This window comes from Plecotus auritus, assembly GCF_963455305.1.
Source record: "Plecotus auritus genome assembly, chromosome: 8".
NCBI classification, from domain to species: Eukaryota; Metazoa; Chordata; class Mammalia; order Chiroptera; family Vespertilionidae; genus Plecotus; species Plecotus auritus.
This window is the reverse complement of record NC_137782.1, coordinates 134,751,172-134,772,578: the sequence shown is the minus strand read 5'-3', so window position 1 is coordinate 134,772,578 and position 21,407 is coordinate 134,751,172. Positions and strand designations below refer to the sequence as shown.

At 41.9% G+C, this 21,407-nt stretch overlaps 1 protein-coding gene across 1 annotated transcript in view; it reads left to right on the top strand.

Annotated features, from left to right (window-relative positions):
- The window catches only part of MEIS1 (Meis homeobox 1), a 132,419-nt gene that overhangs the window by 8,362 nt on the left and 102,650 nt on the right, over window positions 1–21,407 (top strand). The window contains exon 7 of the mRNA XM_080684461.1: window positions 19,681–19,792. Coding sequence (XP_080540587.1) covers window positions 19,681–19,792 — 112 coding nt within the window. The remainder of the gene's footprint in view (window positions 1–19,680; window positions 19,793–21,407) is intronic.

Genomic DNA, 21,407 nt, shown 5'->3' with positions numbered 1-21,407 from the left:
CTGTCCAGTCGCTGTGTCTCTGGATTGGTCTAAAGGAGTTGCAAAAATAGCGTGAAAGTGAAAACGTGAGGAGTGGGTGGGATAAAACCGGGCTCATGACAGCTCTCCGTTGCGAATTGTTGCAACGCGTCTAGAGATTTGGGTTGCGGGCCTCCTCCGCCTCTCCATATATATAAGTGAAGGCCCAGAGTTGTTTCTCTTTCTGACTTGGCACGTGAGCCCCGTCTTGGGGGAGAGATCAGCCTGTCTTTGTTAAGCTCAAGGACCGCCAGCCAGGCAGCTTTCCTTGCGAGCTCTGCCAAGATCCCTGTTGACCAGTGGCTCTCTTGCGAGTCCTTGTCCGAGCGCTCTACTCCTCGGTCTTGGTGTCATCTCAAAGTTTCCTTCTCTCAAATGTCTACCCCTTCAAATAAATTCCCAGCTTTGATTTCTCTGGGGAACTCCGGACAGAGGCTGAATCCTCCTTTCCCCAGGAGGAGTGGAGGGCAGGCCGAGCTGAGCTTTAAAAGCGCCGACGCACCGGGTCCTTCACTGTTATTTGGCAAGTTGCAAACTTTCGACTGTGTAGACGAGTACACAGAACAGGCAGCCTGCACAATCCTGGCGCGGCCCTGCCGAGGTGGGAAACCTGCAGGCGGCTGCGGGGCGGGACTGGCTTTGACCCTGCGGGGTGCCCTGCCTCCCGCCCGCCTCAGCCCACCAGCCCTCCACCTCCCTCCCCACAGCTGTTAAATGCAGATTCCGCTGAGGAACCCTTGGGTAGCTGCTGTTGAATAAAAATTGTAATCCAACAAGCCTAACTAGAAAATGGGATTCTAAAAGCTTCTAGTGCTGGGTACATAAAGCTATTTGAGCAAATTACAAGAATCGCTTAGGGGCATGAATGAAATCAACACTTTAATTGCCTCCAAAATGAAGATTTATGCCCCGTTTTCTCAACGAATCATTATTTTATTAAAGTCAAAGATAAAGGACCAAAGTTACGGGGTATTTTGGGGGGATACAAAATTGATATGCCACCAGTGAGTTCTTCCCCCTACTCCTTCGGCAAACTTTTGTACACAATGAATGACTTTAGCTTGAGATGTGCAGATCGGTAGGCACTTCTATTGGGTAAAAATATGCCTTTTATTCTCCTCCTCCCCCACCTATGAAATGAGAAGCGTGCTTAGGAGGGGGCTTTGCAGCTTTGGCTGAGCTGGGGGCGCTGTTGGCCTGTGCGCGTGGGCGCGCTCTCGAGACCTCCGTCCCCCCCCCTCCCCCACAGCTCCCCTAGGTCTCAGGTGGTCGGAGGGCAGCAAACCCAAGTTCGGTCTGTCTAATTGACCGCTTCTCTGGAGCCCGGAGCGGGGTGCCTGGGCTCCCTTTGGAGCAGGGAGCGCAGAATGCGGGGCGCACGAGGGCTGTGCCTCAGAAGCGGAGTTTGTCCCCTGTTCTGGGAGGTTGGGAGCAGAGACAGGGCACTGGGGCCGCCTGGTGGGCGCCAATTTTCCCGACTGGAGCTTGCTGGCCGGCCCCTGGGGGCGCTGGACCCCTAGGGCAACCTGGGGGCGAGACCCAGGAAAAACAGCCCCGCCACCTGTATACCAAGGCGGCCTGGGCAGTTTGAGCCCCGGCAGAGGGTGCGCTGCGGGACTAGATGCTTCAGGTGTGGCGCGAAAGCGGGGCCTCCTTAGCTCATTAACCCCTCTGTCTCTAGGGCCTGCTGGCGGCAAGTTTTATTTTATTTTACTTTTTTCCTCGGAGGGCGTGAAGACTGCCACCGGCACAGGGACCTGGGATCGACGGCTTTGACGCCAGCCGGTTTCCCAGAAGGCTGTCTGTGGAAATCCACTTGGCCTTGTAGAGTTGTTGGCTTTCTTTATTTTTATTTTTAAAAATCACATTAAGACGACGGTAGAAGCTGTGATCCCGTCCCCCGGTCCTGTCTTCCCCTCATTCCCACTTCCAGACCCTGAGGTCCCTGCGGGCGCAGCCCTCCCGGGCGCCCTCTCCCGACGGCCAGGTTCGCGGCCTCCGCAGGGACGCTCGGGGCTCAGGAGGACTGGGTCCTGGGGGTTTCGGGGACTCGGCGGGGGATGAGAGCCGGGCTGCGACTCGGGAGTGGGTGTAGAGGGGGACCCGGGTGCGAGGCGTCGAGGCCAGGGCTGAGCCAGGTTGGTGGTGGAGAAGGATGCAGATCCGAAGAAACGAGGGTGGGTGTTTGGGGGTCCAGCGTGGAATTGGGGGCACCCAGAGGGGTTAGGTGGGGAAGAGCCTGACCGCCCAGCGGGCAGATCCAGGACGCACTCCGAGAAGGAGCCGTCGAATGAAGCTGTCCCAGGGCTGTCTGTTGTTCGCTACTCCTGGAATCTAAGCAATTTCACTCCAGGACCGGGTTGAGGGAGAGGGAAGAGAGGAGCGAAAGGTCTCCGGGCCCCTAAGGCCGCCTCTCGGGTGGCCTGGCCTGCTCCTAGGGAGCGGGGACTAGCAGGGCCTGTGCTCCGGGCTCCAGCGGGGTTCTCCCTCAGGCAGCAGGAGGCAACAAAAAGGTCCCTTTGGATTTCAATTTTTATTCAACAGCAGCTCTCCGGGGGATCCTCGGCTGAATCTGCATTTAACAGCTCTTGCGCTAGGGCTGCCAGGCTGCACCCCTCGCCCTGTTGCATGTTAATCCAGATTTGTCTCTAATATCCAGGGAGGAGCAATGTGGCTCTCAGAGATGGAACCAGAAAGCCACACTCCCCAGGCAGGTTAAATGCCAAGTGCTGGTGAGCTCCCAGGGGAGGGGACGGCTGCCGGGGCGGTGAGGCCCAGGCTGGAGTGGCCAGCCCTCCTGGCCTCAGATATCCAGGGCAGCCTGAGCCAGTGAGCTTTGCTTCCCAAGTGGGCCAGGGAGCCCTGGTGGCGATTGTTTTATTTTAAAAGTCCGGAATGTTGTTTCCGAAGCATAGTTTAAAATCAAAATTCTTAACACTGAACTTGTACTTGACTGAAAACACTCCCTCCCTGCAAAGTGAGATGAGGGTGCGTCTAAGGGGGGAGATTTGAGCTTTGTCTTTTGGAAAGGTGTTTATGGTCAGGGATGCAAGGGCAAGGGACAGCCTAATGTCCTTGATGAATGGGATCTGCTGTTTTAGAAAAAACAAATAGAAAAAGCCATCGGATATTTGCTAATACTAGAAATGTGGGCAATTTATTTTCATCCAATAGGAAAACTGGACACAAACATCAGGAAACAGGAAAATGGTCCCATTGTCAAGTAGTTTGTTTCTAAATGCTTACACATGGATACATCTCATTTAAATTGTAAATACTTCATAGGGTCCCACTTAATGCCTTAATCCTGGAACCTCTCAGTCCACAGGCCTTGCAAGCAATGGGGTCTTGGAATTATCTACTTTTCCTTTTGACTGTTGTTGTGGGCCATGTGGTGCACTCTTAATTTCTTTTTTGAAATATGTCAAAGGGAAATTATGGCACGATTCTCTTTAATGATTAAATAATAAGGTGTTGACTGCTTGTCACTACACTGGCTAATTGGGATGTTCATTCTAGACCCTTTATTACTTAGAATCCTTTGAATTAAAAGTTAGTTGTTTACCAGGTGTGTTTTCATTATTACTTTCTGATTGGCTTTTAGTGTGTATTTATGTGTGAATTTCAGAGTATGGATGTATTGATTCTTAAGAGGGGCTCTTAAAAACATTTTAGAAAAAAAGAAGTATAGATTATATACAGATAGATTGAGGCCAATTACATTGTTAAATGTCTGGAAGTCTCAATACAAATACAACAGAAGTTATTCCCTTTTCAGAGCACCTCTCTCTCTTTCCCTCCCTCTCTATCTATCTATCTATCTATCTATCTATCTATCTATCTGTTTCTTAGTCCCCAGTGCAAGTTCAATGGGTAGTGGAAAGCAATGATGCTAATGCTACTTTGTACAAAGTAAAGCCTCATAACTTAACTGTTGTTCAGTGATTTAACTAGCTCTGTGGCAATAGGTCACTCCAATAGCAATCCTTCTCTCATCAGAATGACTCCATTGCTCACGATTTGGAAATATATAGAGTAGTTGGTGTACTATTGCTATCGGTCCTAACTTAGAGACTTTTATTAGAAAGCATGGAGAAGCTTAAATGGTAGAGGAAGAAGAGAAGGAGGAGGAAGAAAAAGAGGATTAAAATATGGGCCCTGCTTTCAAAAAAGTAACTGGAAATATCATGCTATAATTGTCCAACTTTGAAAAGAAACAAATTTTAAATCATTATGTTTTTAAACACTCATGTTTAAATGTTAAAATGTTTGTCATAGTCCCAGAGATTTAAAACACAGCTGTTGCTGGGCAATGGAGGGAAAATTATGCAGTAAAACTCCATACTCTTAAAAACAAAGACTATTTGTGGTCTCATAGTAGAAATTTAGGTTCAGTAAGGCCAAACAGATAGGCTAAAAGTATTACCACGGGGGCCTTCTGTTATAAAACTAGTTTACCTTCCCTCACAGGTGGAGTTGGAGAAACTGTGAAGAATGCATAACAAGTCATATTAAGACACTTGTCATAAATGAAAATACTGCCAACATGAATTCAAATGAAGTATTTTCATATTGATAATGTTATGCTTTCCATTGCAATAGCAATATTTTCTTCTGAAATATAAATATGTCAAGCAAATGTGGGATGCTAAAGTTTTAATAAATGATCATTTAACCATCAAACACAACCCAAGTATGTATACAGAAACTTTTAAAGGAAAGTTGGCATTCAGCCAAATTCCTATAGGGACTAGCAGGGAGATGATCAAAAATGGGCATGAAGTAAGACTTCCTGTAAGAAGGTCTATAATTCAACATTATTTGACTCCACTGTCAGGGAGACAGTTGAAGGATAGTAAACTGATACCATTCTCAGTCATTTTTGTTACACAGTCTTAAATGATTGCAACTGTAGCATTTTATGTGGCCTTTTTTGGATTATGATATTTGCCATATTTGTATGAAAGTAGTACTTGACTTTATGTTATGAGACAAAAACTTTTGCCATTTCTCCTGAGTGCAAAAAAAAACAATATTTAAAAATTACTACATCAAAATTATGGGAAAGTATTCTTTTACAAATAAGGAAATAAAAATAGAAGACACCCAACAGTGTATCTGACAGTTGTGCATATGTTAGATTTAAAGGTTTTCAAATTCCCAAGTAAAACAAGACTGTTGTAAGCCACATGGGGCTTGGTGTTCTTACTCATCAGGAAATGTCTGGATATAATACCTGTTTCAAAAGTTAGGGTCTAAAATGTAAAATCCAGTCTCCCCATTGAAATTTTAATAATACTTTCAAAATTTGAATTTTGGGACCCAGTAAAAGTTTGGATATTTTACTATTAATACTTGTAAAGGAAGGTTGTATGTACAAAATCAGATTTGGAAAAATTCAAGCTGATGAGTATGTGTATGTAGTGTAAAAGATAAGAGGATTTCTTCATTCTATCCTTAATTTAACATGCCGTGATTTCAGGATTATAGAAATCTGGGAAAGCTTTTGGGAGTCTTAAACAACCTCTCCAAGAAGCATACCTGTATTGGGCAATCACTGGATTTCCCACACTTATAAATTTGACATTTTAATAAATGGCATAAAGGATACCTTGTGAAATAAACAAAAATATATCCATTTAAATATTTCTCACTAGAATCCAATTTCAGTCAGCTTAATGCATTCATGTGTGCAGAATTAAAGCAATTGGCAACACTTTATTAAACTCTTTCAGAACATTCTCTCCAAAAAGCATTTCTTAATCTAGGAAATATGTTCTTGTTAAAGGAAAACACCACAGTGCAAATCTCTTGAAATTATTTTATATTTTTTTACTTCTTGGTTTGAGATTCCTAAAATATACCATAAAGAGTTATTCTCTGGTGAAATAAGCTTATTTCTACATTTATTGAATTATACACCTGTTTTTTATTGGTATCATGAGTATATACAGTTAAATACAAATTATAACCAGAACTAAGTCATTAACTCTCTTTAAGATATGCATTAAGCATGCTATGGCTTTTCCATGACATATGCACTACTATAAATGGATGGAGGGTGAATAAACAAGTTGTGAAAATAAATTTTACATTAATCCTCTAAAATACACTTCTATAGTTGATTCTTCCCTTGATATTTTTCATGACTCTATTTACAAGTAATAGGATTTATAATCATGAGGTAAAGAGCCTGGAATATGAAATGTTATGGTTATTTTTAAAACTTAAATGAAATTATATTTTTCCATAGAAAGGAAATACTGTTACTACTAATAAATTTGCTAAGTAATACTTTAAAAAATCAGCACAACTTTTTATGAGTTTAATAAGTTTAAGCAACATTTTATAGTCTTGCTACTTTTTTCATTCAGACACAATACAGAGTCTTAAATTTTACAACGAAATGAAACATACATTATTCTGATTGATTTGAACAGTAGTAGTTAGTAAATAAATAACATTTTGAGTGATATTAGAATTATTCCCTGACATATATGCTAACTTGGAATTCATTGCTGTTGCTGGTGAATTCCCATCTCTGTAAATATTTTCCTTATTCTTCACAACACAAAATGATAGTATGTCTATTATTCACTCATTATAAGTATCTTGGTTGTTGGTTAACTCTTTCTTTTTCTGATGACTTCTTTCCCTCTGTTTGGTAAACCTCCTATGCCTGTGATTTGATCTTGAACTACTTGTCTAGGTCTCATGTCCCTATTTGAGTACCTTGTGGTCTACTGTACACACACGGGTTTATTTTCCTGTGAAGATGAAAAATATTACTCACTTTAGAATGGGAATGAATGGAGACCAAAGTCATCACATTTTCCCAACCCGTGCTTTACAATTAGGGGAAAAACTGAAAACTGTTGTTCTTGTTTGCCCTCCCAGGGGCTATGAATACTCGATATAAAGATTCATATCAGCCCCTTTCTGTTCTTCCTCTTTAAGGCCTAAATGTTTGTTTTCAGTGACTGTATTCTTAACTGATAGTCCATATTTGATCCCAGACCTCCAGGATTTGCATTTTATTCTGCACTTGCATTCACATTATGTCCCATAGAAAATCTTTAAAGTGAAGTGTGTTTATGACTATTACGAAACTCTGGGAAATGAAGTTTATAATGAAATCAACAGTCATCAAAGGACAATGAAGGGAACAATTTGATGTAAAACCAGAGTTTTCTCATCCCATCCTAACTTGTAAAAGGCTTATTTATCTCTCTTCTTTTACAAATATTAGAAGCCAAATGAATAAGAATTTCTTCAACAATAAAACTCCTCTTAATGTCTCTGTAACTATTTGGATGTGTTCTCGAACATTAACTTGATTTGATAGACAAGCTATAATTAACTGTGACCTATAGTGTTTTCTGTTATTCAGAGACTATTCCTTAGCGATTTGAAAACTTAATTTCCAGCTAAATGGTGTACACTGTCTGAGGTTATAAAGGCATACTTACACTATTTGCAGGAAATAGTTTGTGTGTCTGTAGGGCTTCAAAAGGGGATAACGGGGTGGGGGGGAGGATAACGATTTTTACAATGTAAAGTCCTAGCAAACCAGTGCAAATGAACTCTCCCCCCCACCACCCCGCAAGGTAGTTTCCTTTCTATTATTCACTGCAATGTTAAAGTTTTTTTACACTGAAGGCAAAAAAAAACAACAACAACAACAAACAAACAAACAAAACAACCCACAAAGAAACAACCCTGTGCATTTCATGGGACAAAAAGTCATACATGGCATTTTAAATCTAGTTATTTCATTGATCATAAAAACCAGTAGTGTAGAGAGAATTAAAAATCGCAGCCAATAGGTAAGATGCTATTAGCTATGGTGCTACAATCAGAATGGACATTTTAGCAGCAACATTAAATGGGGCATTTGGGGTTCACTTGGAACATTTAGTTGAAAGTTCCCACCAGATCTGGAGTTATTTTAAATCCCCCACTTAAGTATATGTTAGTTTAAGAACTTTGTGATAACTAACTCACCATTAAAGGTTACTTTTATTTGAAATTGTTCATTCATAAGAGACTCCGTCTCCTAAGTACCCACCCTGCCCTTCACTCTTGAGCAGTTCAGGTAAATGTATGATTTATTTACAGTCTATTGTATACATTATTTATGGGAAATATGCTATAACTCTACAGAGCATATGGAATTTATCTTTGCCAGATATGGGTGGCCTCTCTGCCAAAATTGGCATAGACCTAAGAAGATAATAAGGTTACAGATAAATCTGGGTGTATAGATAAATCTCATTACGAATCTGAATTTCATAATTCCAGATGCAAGTGCATTTTCCCATTTTTTATTTTAATTGTCATAGTTTTGGGGGCTCTAGTTTCTGCCGAAGAGAATCAGGAACTTGACATTTTAAATTGATCTTGGTGATAAATTAATTTCTTGGAGGGGGAAAAGATACCGAGTAGCAGAATCGTTTAACCCCTTCATTTCTCTCAGCATGCTTCTCTGTCCGTTAATGTGTTTTACATTTTCTGAAGAATGTTGTCCCTGGAAATTTTAACCCTGGGTGTGTATGTGGTGGCGTGGCCTATGGTGGGATTTTGAAAGTTCTGTTCAATAACAAAATCTTCAAGGAAAATATCAGACTCATTGTGTCCTGCATTTCCTTGCCCAAAGTAATGGAGACACGTAGACGGTGCTTGTTCTGTGCATATCAGATGTATTGTTGGTGTTCACGTATTTTTTTTTAGTCTAATAATTATTCAAAGCTGGTATCCATCTGCATTTGCGCGAGTATAAACATTTTTATCCTGGAATTTGGAATTTGCAGCAACTCAATTTTATTTTCCAAATTACCCTGCCATTTCAATTAGGTGCATTGTTCTTCCCTCTACTGTTTCGACATTCTAAAGATTTGCTTGCCACCCTAATAGTGAGCTGTTTGAGTTTCTAATATTTATTGAGGGCATGTAAAGAACATGCCAATAGAAAAAGAAAAGAATAAGACATTAACAAATCAATGACGGGGCTTTTCTTCAGGTGTAGTATACATCTAATACTCCAAATACTCTATAACCATTAAAATAGTATGAATAGCCTCAAGAATAATAGCCTTGGGGATGGCTGAAGAGAGGCATTCTGGTTAACTGGAATGCCTTAAAAAGTGCACCAACAGTGCGACTCAGCCTCTTGCTTCTGGAATTCACAGTTGCTTTGGCTGAGCTCTCAGTTAAGTGCCTTGAAATATAGAAAACTTGGCCATTCCAGGAACCAGTAATGCAAATTAAAGTTCAAGATGCTTTGAGAAAGGCCTCTCCGGTGATTTTGCCCAAGATAAATGATGAAGGAAAGAATAATCCCCCTTTCCTCCCCCCGCCTCCGAATTTAACATTGTGAGAGCTTAAAGATTTAGAAATCCTGGAGGAATGTCAGGTACTTACAAAATAAAAGTTGATTGAAAATACAAAAAGCTGAAGTGCTTCCAAAAAGAAAACCACAGGGAAATTGTAAAATCCCCTGTTGCTAATTGTGAGTGGATATCAGTGGTAAATATAAATTTCCAGGGTTCTTTTATCCAAAGCAGAGTGCCATAAGGTACTTGAATTCCAGACTGCGTGTTGACTGATTTTTTTTTCCCCCCTTCTCACATCAAAATTATGGATTTTCTGGACTGAGAGTTTAGAAGTAGAATAGAGAAAACTTCAGCCACACTAGAGGAAGAGCCAGTAAGTGCACTGATCGTCACTGTTAGTTACAGCAGTGTCCCAAGAAGGTATATTCCCCTTAGAACTAGAGCTCTGGAGTTTGAACGAGGCTCTGCTGTGAGAGAGTGTCTACTTCCATGAGCCTCAGTTTCATCATCTGTAGCATGGGGATAGTAATAGAACACACATTATTGAGTTACTTGTAAGAATTAAATAAGAATGCATATAAAGCATTTAATATAGTAAACCTTAAGTAAACAGCACAATACATTAAAAAATATTTTATCTTTTTACTTGTATTCTGCCCAACTATAAACAACATGCGTTTGACTTGGGGGGAAAAGATTGGATAGTTTTGTGTGTTTTTTTATCATAGGGTTTAAGAAAAATATCATTTTAATTTTTATGAGGAGGGGTGTTTATCTTTCTGATTCCATTATAGTGTCAAAGGGATTGGTCCCTCAGCTGTGTTGCTGAGACAGCACAGTGAATTACTACAGATTCACTCTTACGTTCAACTTCAAATAGCAGTTATGTACAGATCTTGTGCTAAGTACCTTTTTTCCACATTTCTGAGTGCAAATGCAACATGGCTAAGGTCCAGTTGCTCACAAGGTCTTGTTAGCTACTTGTACTCAGAATACAATGTTTTCTGTGTTAGCAGATGTTCTTTTTGCTAGGATGGTTGCCTAGAAAATTCGTGGTTTGAAATTGTTTCATATAAGACACTTTTGAGTTTATTTTATCTTAATTTGTTTGCAGAATGAGGAGCACTGAATGCTGTTACAAATGTAAAATAAAACATTGGGAAGCAAGCAAACATATAAAAGGGATTTTATGACTCCAGGTATACTGGCATAATTTAAAGATTCTTCTGCCACTCCTATTAGAAAGGATAGAAAATTCTCTGGATTTCAGCAAAAAGCTTTTAGCAGATAAATGAAGAATAAAATTTTAAATATTTAGGTATAAATATTTGGAAATATATGGTGCCAGGTGGATTAGAGCGTTTTAAAAAATGTAAACATTTAACTCTGAACTACAGTTCATAGATATGATTTCAGGAGTGGAAGCTCATAGAGTCATTAAAATAATTTAATACAGGCGTTTATTAATAGCATGCCAGCCACAATACGATGGCATAGGAAAAGGAAATGTTATTAAAACACAAATTAGAACTTTTAAGATTCCTAGTGTAATGAGGCTTTATCATCTCTTCAGTTTATGAGATTTTTTTTCTCCACAACAAACTGCTTAGTAGAATTTGAACATTCAGTGCACTTGAATAATTTGTGAATTACTCATCTACTTTCCGGTTTTAAGATTTTTTTTAAAAAAACTGATTGTCACTTCTTGGTAGCAGTTTCTCTCTGCTTGTAACTTCTTTTCCCTGAAGGTACCTACTCCATGTAGGAATCTAGATTCTCTTCTGAGACCACAGTGGGTCCTCATGGGATGGTGTTGGCATTGATTCTCAATGTAAAGCAATTGGGCAGGATGTATGTATCAGTGCTGTGTAGGTTTCTTACGGAAAGCTTTTGGAGTATTTTGGGTGATGTTTTATATCAGTAGATGTTTGCTTAGCATTATTGATTCATTTAAAATTTTGTGGATGAATGAGTTCAACAATGCAGATGAGTGATGGTCTGAGAGCGTCAGAGTTGAGACCTAAAAGATATTAGACTGTGGGCAAGTTAATATTTTAAGGGGCATTGGGAAGTGACCCACGGTGCTGGTCTTGGTCCAGAGCCTCCTGGGGTCTCTGCCCTCACCGCCCATAGCAGCCAGGCCTGGAAGAGAATGGGGCATAGACTTGTGCAGGACAGCAAAGTATTTGAGGGCTAGAGGACTTTAAAAATGTAGTTGACTGTCAAGCTGCTTTACATTTCATTACAATGTAACATTAAAATTAGGTTTCCCACAATTTTTTTGCCTGACTTCTCCGCGCATGGTAGGTGTATGTTGCTGTGTAGGCGTGAGTGTGAGTGTGCGCTTGTGCGTCTCCCCGTGTCTGAACCTGAGGCTTCAGTGATTCCTGGAGCTCAATCACCTGATACAAAACTTTTCATTTAAAGATGAAATTACTCCTTGGAGAATTTTCACCAAAGGCAAAAAGGAAAAAAATAAAAAGCACAAAAATTCTTCTCCTCCTCTTTATATGCCTCATTACACAGAGAGAGAGGATTCAGTGTTTGAAAAATTATCATTTTTGTAGGTTTTATTTGTGGTACGTGAGAACTGGGAAATGAACTCAATTTAACAGATGCTGTCTCTGCCTCTGCAAACTACCCATGACTTCTATCATATGATCATATGTGTGTGCTTATGAATGTGTGTGTGTGTGTACTTAAAGCAATACATCACAGTTGCTAAATTGTTAAGGTTTTCGAAATCAACCTTATTTGATGCAGAACTAGACACACTTAGGTTGTTTGAAAAGACACTGGCTGGCAAATGCAGTTGTTAAAATAGAGTCATAACTAAGGGATAATTGGATAGTCATTGAGATGCGTTGCTAGATTAAAAGTCCACAGTGGCAGACATGGTTGGGCTGGAAGGGTGCGAAGAGGAAGTGCGGTGTCTCGGTGAGAGCCACAGATTTGGAGAGCAGGGCTGGGTTTCCATGGTCTCACCACCAATTTACCATCTGCCCTGAGTCCTCAAAATTACCCTTCAGGCCTCTCTTAAGTGGGGCAATAAGCATATTTTATCGCAGCATTAAAAAGGGGCTCAACAAGAACCCTGGCAGGCCTACAGACTTGGCAATGGCAAGGTTGCGAGGGTGGGGACAGGGAAGGAAATGAGAAAAAGGAGAGTCGATGGAGAGAGTCGGAAGAAGTGTGCAAGGGAGATAACCTTCTAACAAGTGAGCCTCCCGTGAAAGGCACGTGTGGGTCACCACCAGGCACTGCGTCAGGCTCCTGCCAGCTCTGCCCAGCACAACCATCACCTCCCCACACTTGTTCATGAGTCAGCAGGACAGAGCGTGCACTTAGAAGATGTTTCACCTCCAGACCGTTCCCAAGCACATTTTCATGCAACCCCTGAATCCACAGCATGTGTGCACCCTGAAGTATTAATCTGTGAGCTCCTGGTATTTAAAAACATCTCAAAGCTGACAGGGGGAGAGGGCAGGTGTACTGTGTTCAAACAGAACACCCTGCTCACACTTGTCATGGTTAAGTGAATTTTGCTTAATGATTTCCAGGGATTCTTTTGAAATCCATATGAAGAATTTCACATTTTTTGCTGAATTACTTGAATTTGAAGTTGGGTAGACATAGCCTCAGGGGCGTATGTTTTGAGAGGAGCAGGCTTTATCTTGGGCTCTAGCAAATTGTAGGTGCTCTTTGGTTGTTGAGTGAGTTGAATGCTTACATGCATAGTGTGTTCCGGTTATCAAGCAGGTGTCACTAAGATTTTCAAATAGGAGTGTCAGCATATCAGACTTCAGACTTCTTTTTTTGAATCCTCACCCAAGAATATGTTCTTATTGATAAGAGAGAGAGAGAGAGAGAGAGAGAGAGAGAGAGAGAGAGAGAGAGAGAGAGAGGAGAGATGGAAACATCAATGTGAGAGAGAAACTATCGGTTGCCTCCTGCAGGTGCCCTGACTAAGGATCGAATTCGCAACCTTCTGGTGTATGGGACGATGCCCCAACCAACTGAGCCACCCCACCAGGGCCCCTAACAGACTTTCAAATACTCATAAATAAATGAAAATCTCAGCATCTCCTATTTCTCAACTTCAAACACATGCAGGTAAACATGTGTGCCTTTTCATAGTGGCACCTCTGCATGGGTCTTTCTGGTCCCTTTTCCTCAGATGACATCATTGATTGAGAAACATATAAGGAATCAATCTGCTGAGGTTCTGTGCCTTTAAGGATCCTAAGAGACATTGTTTAGACAGAGGTGAAAAAGTCTGGCGGAGGGCACTAAGGAGATGTGACAACGCTGGAGGTGTGGGATGGTGGCACTCAGTGATCCTGTCTGCTGTGTGTGCTTCATGGGAGAACATAGTCATGTGTGTGTGCATGTATGTATGGACACGTGCAGATGTGGGAATTGGAGTGTGTGTGTGCAGGAGCATCACATACATGGGTGTATTCCCTGCCTGGACTGGTGACTCCCCCGACCTGGAGGGGCTAGATGGTTCACTTGAGATGTGCCAGCTCTTTCAGGCCCCCAGAGATAATTTATTCAAGAGACTCTGCTGGTTTGAAAACGCAGATGAGAAGAGCAAGAGAAGCCTGCCCATGGATAGGTGCAGACTAACTTTCAATTTTGAACACTATGATTATTTCATCATTTTTCACAGAGCTGCTGTGTATGTCAAGATCACCAGACTCTCATTTATCCATATTTTGGAATAGGACAGGAAGTGTAGAAATTTCAAAGAAAAGAACCCCACTATTTCTGGCCTGAACAAAAAAAGTTTCTGGCATCATACTGATGTGATGGATGACCAAGAGAGAAGATATGTCAAAGTGCTTTGTATACTGTAACATGATTTATAAATATTAGGGATCAAATTAGACTTGATAGGGTGGGGAGGAGCAAGCCACCTGTAAAATCATGTTATTTGAAGGTGAAAATAAGATCAGTTTGCATTCCCTGAGCACACACCAGCTGGGAGATAGCCCAAGGCATACCAAGCTGTATGCTAAGCCAGCTCGGGTTAACCCTTCGTTCCAGAAGGTCTATAACTGAATACACCTGTATGTAGCTATCTCAGGGTTGACTAGGTCAGCCTGTGTTGTTACATTAACAACTATAGTAAATTCTATTTATTGAGTGCTTGCTGCATGCCTGAAAATTTATGTATGTTATGTCTGCAGAGGAGTATTTCTTTATTCCCATTTACAGATTAGGGACATGAAGCGTCAGGGAGGTTGTGACTTGTCTAAGACCATGTAAGTGTTGTCGTCAGATTTCACTGGGATATGTGTAGCTTCAAGTTTCCTTTCTTTGGACTGTGTTATACTGCAACTGAGTGTTAATATATTTTTATGGTGGTGTATGTTTATGTGAATGCGAGTTTGTGATATGTTTTTAAATCATGCAAGTCATTTTTAGATGTTTTATGATATTTAATATAGGAGAGCATAGCATCCGGTGACAATTTAACACAGGGATCCTCTATATATCACTTAAGTTATTCATTTATTTATTCAAAAACATATTTGTATCTAATGTGACATAGACATTGCCCTGGGATGGAGGATAAAAGGGTGACTAAGGTATAGTCCAGGACTGCAGAACATTCATAGTGTAGAACGGCAGACAGGCATAACAGGTCACCACACAGCAATATGGGAGTCAAGTGATAGAGGAGGGCATGAGGTTCTCTCAGTGCTCAGGGAGGAGAGCCTCACCCATCCTTGGGGAAGTGTGTGTGTGTGTGTGTGTGTGTGTGTGTGTGTGTGTGTGTGTGAAGGCATTCTGGGGAAGGTGATATTTGAGCTGTGACTTAATTAAGTAGGAGGTGATCAGGGGCTGGGACCAGGCAGGCCCGAGAAGGGCATTCCCGGCAGGAAGAAAGGGTGAGGATGGGCCTGAAGGGCCGAGCACCCTAGGCTGTAGGGAGCTGTTAGTTCATTTGACAGGCATTTCCTGAGTGTCGGGCACTATGCTTGATACGCAGGATGCAGAGGTGAGCACAACCTGTCCTCATGAAGCTTATATTCTAGTGCAAGCGTGTCAAACTCAAAGGCTAACACAGGCCAAACAAATGAGGTATGTGGCCCATGGGCCATGAGTTTGACATGCTTGTTCTGGTAGAATAGAACTCTTTTAAAGCTGAGGAGTGATTTGACTTGAACTCTTTAAAGCTGGGAGGGCCTTAACAAGAACAGCAATCTCTAAGTTGAAAAGTGAGGAATTTATTTGAGAATTACTTAGGGGGCCTACATAAGGGCGAAAATGGGCAAGACTTGATGCCTGACTGTGTGGTGGGGGACGGGGAGAATGTGTCCCAGGCAGTTCTGAAATTTATGCCATGGATGGATGGGCTTATACCTACTGGGATCAAGAACAAAGGTAGAATGTATAGAAGGTCTGGTGGAGAGAGTTTAGCTTGGACTTGCTGAGTGAGATGGACATCTCTGTATGGAGATGGTTTAGCAGCAGTTGGCCATACAAGTCCAAAGACCAAAGAAGAGATCCAGAGACATAAATTTTGTAGCATATGGGTGATAATTCATATCACAGCAGTGAAAGGAATTGTCTAATGAAAACATGAAAAATGACAGGAAGACCTGAAGTATGTCCAAAATTAAGGCACAAATGAAAAAAAAAAGTCATGAAGGGAAGAAGAAGGAAAAAAGCCACCAAATGGATAGCTACATTGAAGTGGAAGGAGAGTTTGGGAAGTTGCAGTGTGTCTGTGGGAAGGTTGATGGGACATTTTAATTCACTGAGCACAGATGGAGTGCTGAGTATGCCCTCTACATTGTGCTGAGCCAGGAAAGAACAAGACAGGGAAGATTCATATACTAGCCTGGCCCTGGAGGAGCCTGTAGCTAAGGAGGTCATCGCTTCTATGTCACTACTTGACATTGGCTCTCAATGTCAAGTTAGAGTATAGACTCCATGATCTCAAAGGTCTTTCCAGCCCTAGTTTTTTCATCTAGCCCAGTGAGCATCTCTTGGAGAAGTGGTTCTCAAACACTTAAAGAATCACATACCCCTTTGAGAATCTGATGACAATGATGATAGTTATGGACACTATCCCAATGGGAGGGAAATGTAAGTGTGTACATAATCACAATTATTGTTAAAATAAGATCCCCCCTTCTATAGAATGTCCATGGACTTCAGATTAGGACCTCTTGTCTTAACAGATTTTCAGTAGATGAGAACATAGACATTGCTTCCTCTGAAATTATATACATTGAAGAAAAGAGCCTCTTTGGGACTTAATTTAGAACCATGACTAAGGTTTGCTGTACATCTACTGGTAATGCAATGCATCATTGATTTTATTCTGTCAGCTTTATTTTACAAGTGGCCCCAAGCAACTCACAACTTCACAGATATATGATGTACATAATCAAATGCACATATTTTATTTTAAAAATAATAATGATGTTCGGTGTAACCACATTACAGTCACAGAGATATGATCTTGCAACTGAGATTCTCTAGTGGATGGATTTGGGGGGAGTTTTCTGATTAGGGCTGTCCTACATATTTATACTCGAAGAGTTCATGAGCTATTTCTGATCCTGAGACTTTAATCATGCTTAATGAACTGAGCTAAACATAATTCTTGTTCTGTTTTGGTAACCTTGTGGATTCTCTTAATGCTGAGCTTCATGTGAAGACACCGTTCTTGAAATGCTAATATCCAAAATGCTAATTCAAGAGGGGGCCACAAAAGTTAGATTTCATTTCAGAGAAAGTGCACTCAATACCCACAGGCCTTTCCAGGATGAGCAAGGCGGTGAGAAGAATGAGATTAGGTGGAAAATATTGGCTCCTACCTTTGGTGAACACAAAAATTTAAACATAGAGGTTGCACAAAATTTGGATAAACTGAGGTGGAATCCAACATTTCTTGCATGAATGCCTGTATAATGTGGCGATAGCTGTGAGAAAAGAGAAGCCCGGCATCTAAGACCCAACACAATGAAAATGCAATGAATCGGAATGCCTCACAGATCATAGAGGAATCAGAATTTCCAGCAAGGAAAATCTTTTCATGGTGAATTAAGTGGTGGATGAAGAAAAATGGTGATGAAAAAAGGTAGGCACAGATCACAAACACTGGGCTCAGGGCTCACCGCTGAAGATTTAAGAACCTTAGCTAAAGCTATGCAGAATAGAATGTGGGAAATTGAATTTACTAAACAATTAAGCATTGAATTAATCTACATCCTGCACAGTAGAGAAGTGGGGGAGGGAGCAGAGCAGAGCTGAATAAATCAGCGGAGCTCATTAAAAGATAGTGAATATATCAGGTCTGTGGTAGCAGAAAGGAGGACAGTTTTCTGTGTCGCTTGGCATAATTCTTTGGTTCTAAGTCACCTTTCTAGAGTCCTAGTCTTAATCAGATTATCAGACATGCTTCTGATGAGGTGAGTCTGTTGCTCTGTATTTTAGCTTGTTACCACTCGCTTGCCTATTAATTACAAGTCAGATCAGCAGTCCACAGGAGTAGTGAGGGACAACATAAATAAAATGAGAGTGCCCAGGAGATGTCACTCGCAGGATGGCGTGCATCCTGAAACTCCCACGGGTTCCTGCAGCCTCCCACATGCCTTGCTGGTCTTTTGTTCAATTACAGTTAATGCAATAGTTTGCCATTTTCTCCTTCTAATTATATTTTCAAGTGGGATTTGTAGCACATAGAAAAACATCCTTTTACATGTCGAGGCACCGGGGTTTTGTGCCTGGCATTGTCTGTCCCCTGGGTGCTGTACCATTCTTTCTGCAGAGCTCTGAATAAACAAGTCCCCCTTTTAGAGCTGCAGTTGTCCAAACTGAAAATTTATGCGTTAACTGTTTGCATTCTGAGCATGTGTTCCAGATTACGGCTTACAGCATTCTCCTGGTATGCTGAAGAATGCGTGTTTGTCCAGAGCACTTCTTTCACAGTTCCCCTATCTTCCCATCACAGGACTGGCAGGTCAATTAGCACTGATGCTGAGAATAAGCATAATGGCTGAGTCCAACATACCAGGGGCGAATCTTCCTGTGACTTTATTTCATTTTCCAGGCCGTGGTAATCTTCTGGCCAACATGACAGAATTGGTTGCAGGCCAGCATCCTTCTCAGGGGCAGTCAACTCCCCCTGATTCTTACAGAGCATGCCTCTTAGGTGGCATCTTTCCTTCTCTCTCCCTGGCTGTCTGAAACATTTTGATCTCTTCAGCCCCCCTTATCTTCTCTGGGACGTGAAAATGCTTTTCAAGAAATTAGCAAAGAGCACTTTGGTTTTGCTGCGCGAATTTAAAATCCTGGGAGGGCTGATAAACTTGACCACTTGCGACACAGTCATGACCCATTGACGTCCTGTGACTGAAAGTGATGTGGACATATTTTACATACAAGATTACCCTGCTTTCCCACTAATCGTCTGGAAGACAAATATCGCTTCCTGGAAGACAAAGCCAAGAACTAGCTCTCTATTTTGCATCATCCCTACTGTGCGGATGGCCAGTGACTCAGAAGGCTGTTTTTGAAAGCTAGCACTAAAAGCTAATTAAAATCTTTTCTGGTGATAAAGGGAGATTTGGGGGAAGTGTCACCATGATTGTTTTCCCCAAGAATTTAATTTACAGCCAATTTTTTCCTATCTGAATGTTACTTTCAAATGCACCCACTGATAAGAAGCAACATCTGTTTTCCGTTCAATAGTACATGAGGGCTCGGCATGGGGCTGAGTGTACACAGCCCATGTGAATCTATTGTTATTCTCACTTCTTTTTTGTCCCTGTGCCTGGTCCATTTGCCATGTACCATCCGGCAAACAGCTGACACATACTTGCTGTTATGGACCCTGGCCTAATTGTGAGGTCTTAAAAGCTCTGCCATGTTTGTCTTCCAGGATGTATCAGAGGCCTCTATCTATCACCGCGGCCTTATAGACCACCACGCTCATTTTTGCATTTTCAGAGTAGCAGGCTGTTGTGCCAGAGGGTTTGTTGATGTTAAAAATAGTCAGGATCAAGTGGCAGCATTTCTCTCCCCCCTACCCCCCCTTCTTGCTTGGAATGTTTTTGTTTTCCTTGGTAATAAAGCATGCAATTACTTACAGAATAACTATTTGTACATATCATTTCAGCTTAGAAGCAGAAATGGGCCAATTTTCAACGTGCCGGTGGAGCTCTGAGCTGGCAGCATTTGCTCAGGGGGATGGGAAAGATGGCACGGCTGTCCCTTCTACCTTCCGTGGCTCTGTCATGTGATGGGATCCGGTGGGACCAGTGGGAACAAACCACTCCATCTGGATTTCTGATTTGTGTCCCTACAGCCCTCTTGGAACAGAGATCACGATGACACAGCATCAACCCGTTCGGGAGGCACCCCGGGCCCTTCCAGCGGTGGCCACACATCACACAGTGGGGATAACAGCAGTGAGCAAGGTAGGAAAGCTGTTCTCCTTATTCTCCTTTGCTATGTATTTCATGTTTAAGGGTTGAAAAATCAGAATAGTCTAGTTGGTGACTATTATACAGCTTTTCCTAGAACATAAACCCCATGTAATATAAGAATCCGCTCATCTTATGTTATGCCCCTATCCTTTCCTTCTCCTATGCCAGGCCAGCTGCCTGCCTGTCACCTGGGCACCTCCATCAAACAGGGCCAGTGAATCAACTGAGGGCAAGACTGGAGAAGTCAAAGTTGGAACGTGTGTGGACAGTATGCTACTAATACTGTCCCACACAAACTAAATGTATTATTATTATTTGCCCTTAGAAGATTTTCAAGAGCTCATGAAGACACACCCACTAGGATTCCAAGTTAGCAATGTCTTAAGATGCTTAGAAGGCGGTGGGCCTTTCAGAAACCCATGTCGGGTGTCCCTCTCCACTGGGTTGAAGCCATCCTTCTGAATTTACTTATCTGAATCTCTTAAGTGCTTGACTTTATTGCAAGGCCGGACTACAAGGGAATTAGGAAGAAAGGGAAAGAAATCAGATCACTTTGGTTTGTGTTGCTCTCTGAATACACATACCCATGGATGAACCAGTCTGATCGTAACTCGTAGGAAATAAAGGTTTGGCCTGAAGCTAATCTTCAGCAAAAAGGTGGATGAGTATTCAGATGTCTTGCATTGATTTTGATGAGACCAGCGGCACTGGCTTTTGTGTTCCATGAATGCAACCAAAATTTAAAAGAGTCTTCTCTATCTGAATCTGTAAAGACAGCTGTATTGAGGCTGACTGAGCCCACAGTAGGTCCATACTTTAAAATCGGCTTTGATGATCACATTTCATTGGAGTGCTGTTAGCCAGCAAAAGAATTTTGTTTTCTAACTTTAACGCTCTCTACCAATTAGAATTGCAGTCCACAGTGAAGGTAGCATGATGAGTTTGAAAACAAAAACAGGAAAGTTAATTTTTTTTTTTAGGCACATGGATGCTATTTGGACTGGGGGTCACTTTTTTTTTTTAGGCATCTGAGACATTTTCTAGTTCAAAGCAAAGTTGCTGACTTCATCACAACTCTAAGGCTAGTAAAAATGGAGCCCGGAATAGTAAACGGGTTCGGAGCTGAGACAGAGGAGGTGACCTCGGCCCTCTGACTTTTACTGGAAAACGATATGCAGCACAAATCCATGGGGCCTTTTTTCCCTGGGGGGTGTGTCTGCATGCTGTGGTGCCATGGCTCACAGTGCGATAGCGAGGGTGACGTCAGCACTGGCCCCAGAGAGCCCTGCTTTCAGAATTCATCTTACACCAGGCGCCCCCCAAAAGGTGGGAGTGGGATTGCAGTCCTTTATCCTGTTCTCCAAAATTGCTACAGGGGGTCATAGCCCAGTGCTTTTGTTTGGGTTTCTTTTTCTTTTCTCACTTCTGGCTTTTCAAATATCTGACATCCATGAGCACGCAGGTAGTCGAGCTGCCGCTGCGTTGAAGGTTTGGGAGCAGCTAACATGTGCTTGAATTTAAAGTTATAATGGACTACGTCTCCTTCAACGTAATCTGATAAAAGGGTTTTCAGAGGGCACATGCCCCACCCGACTCTTCCCCGGTG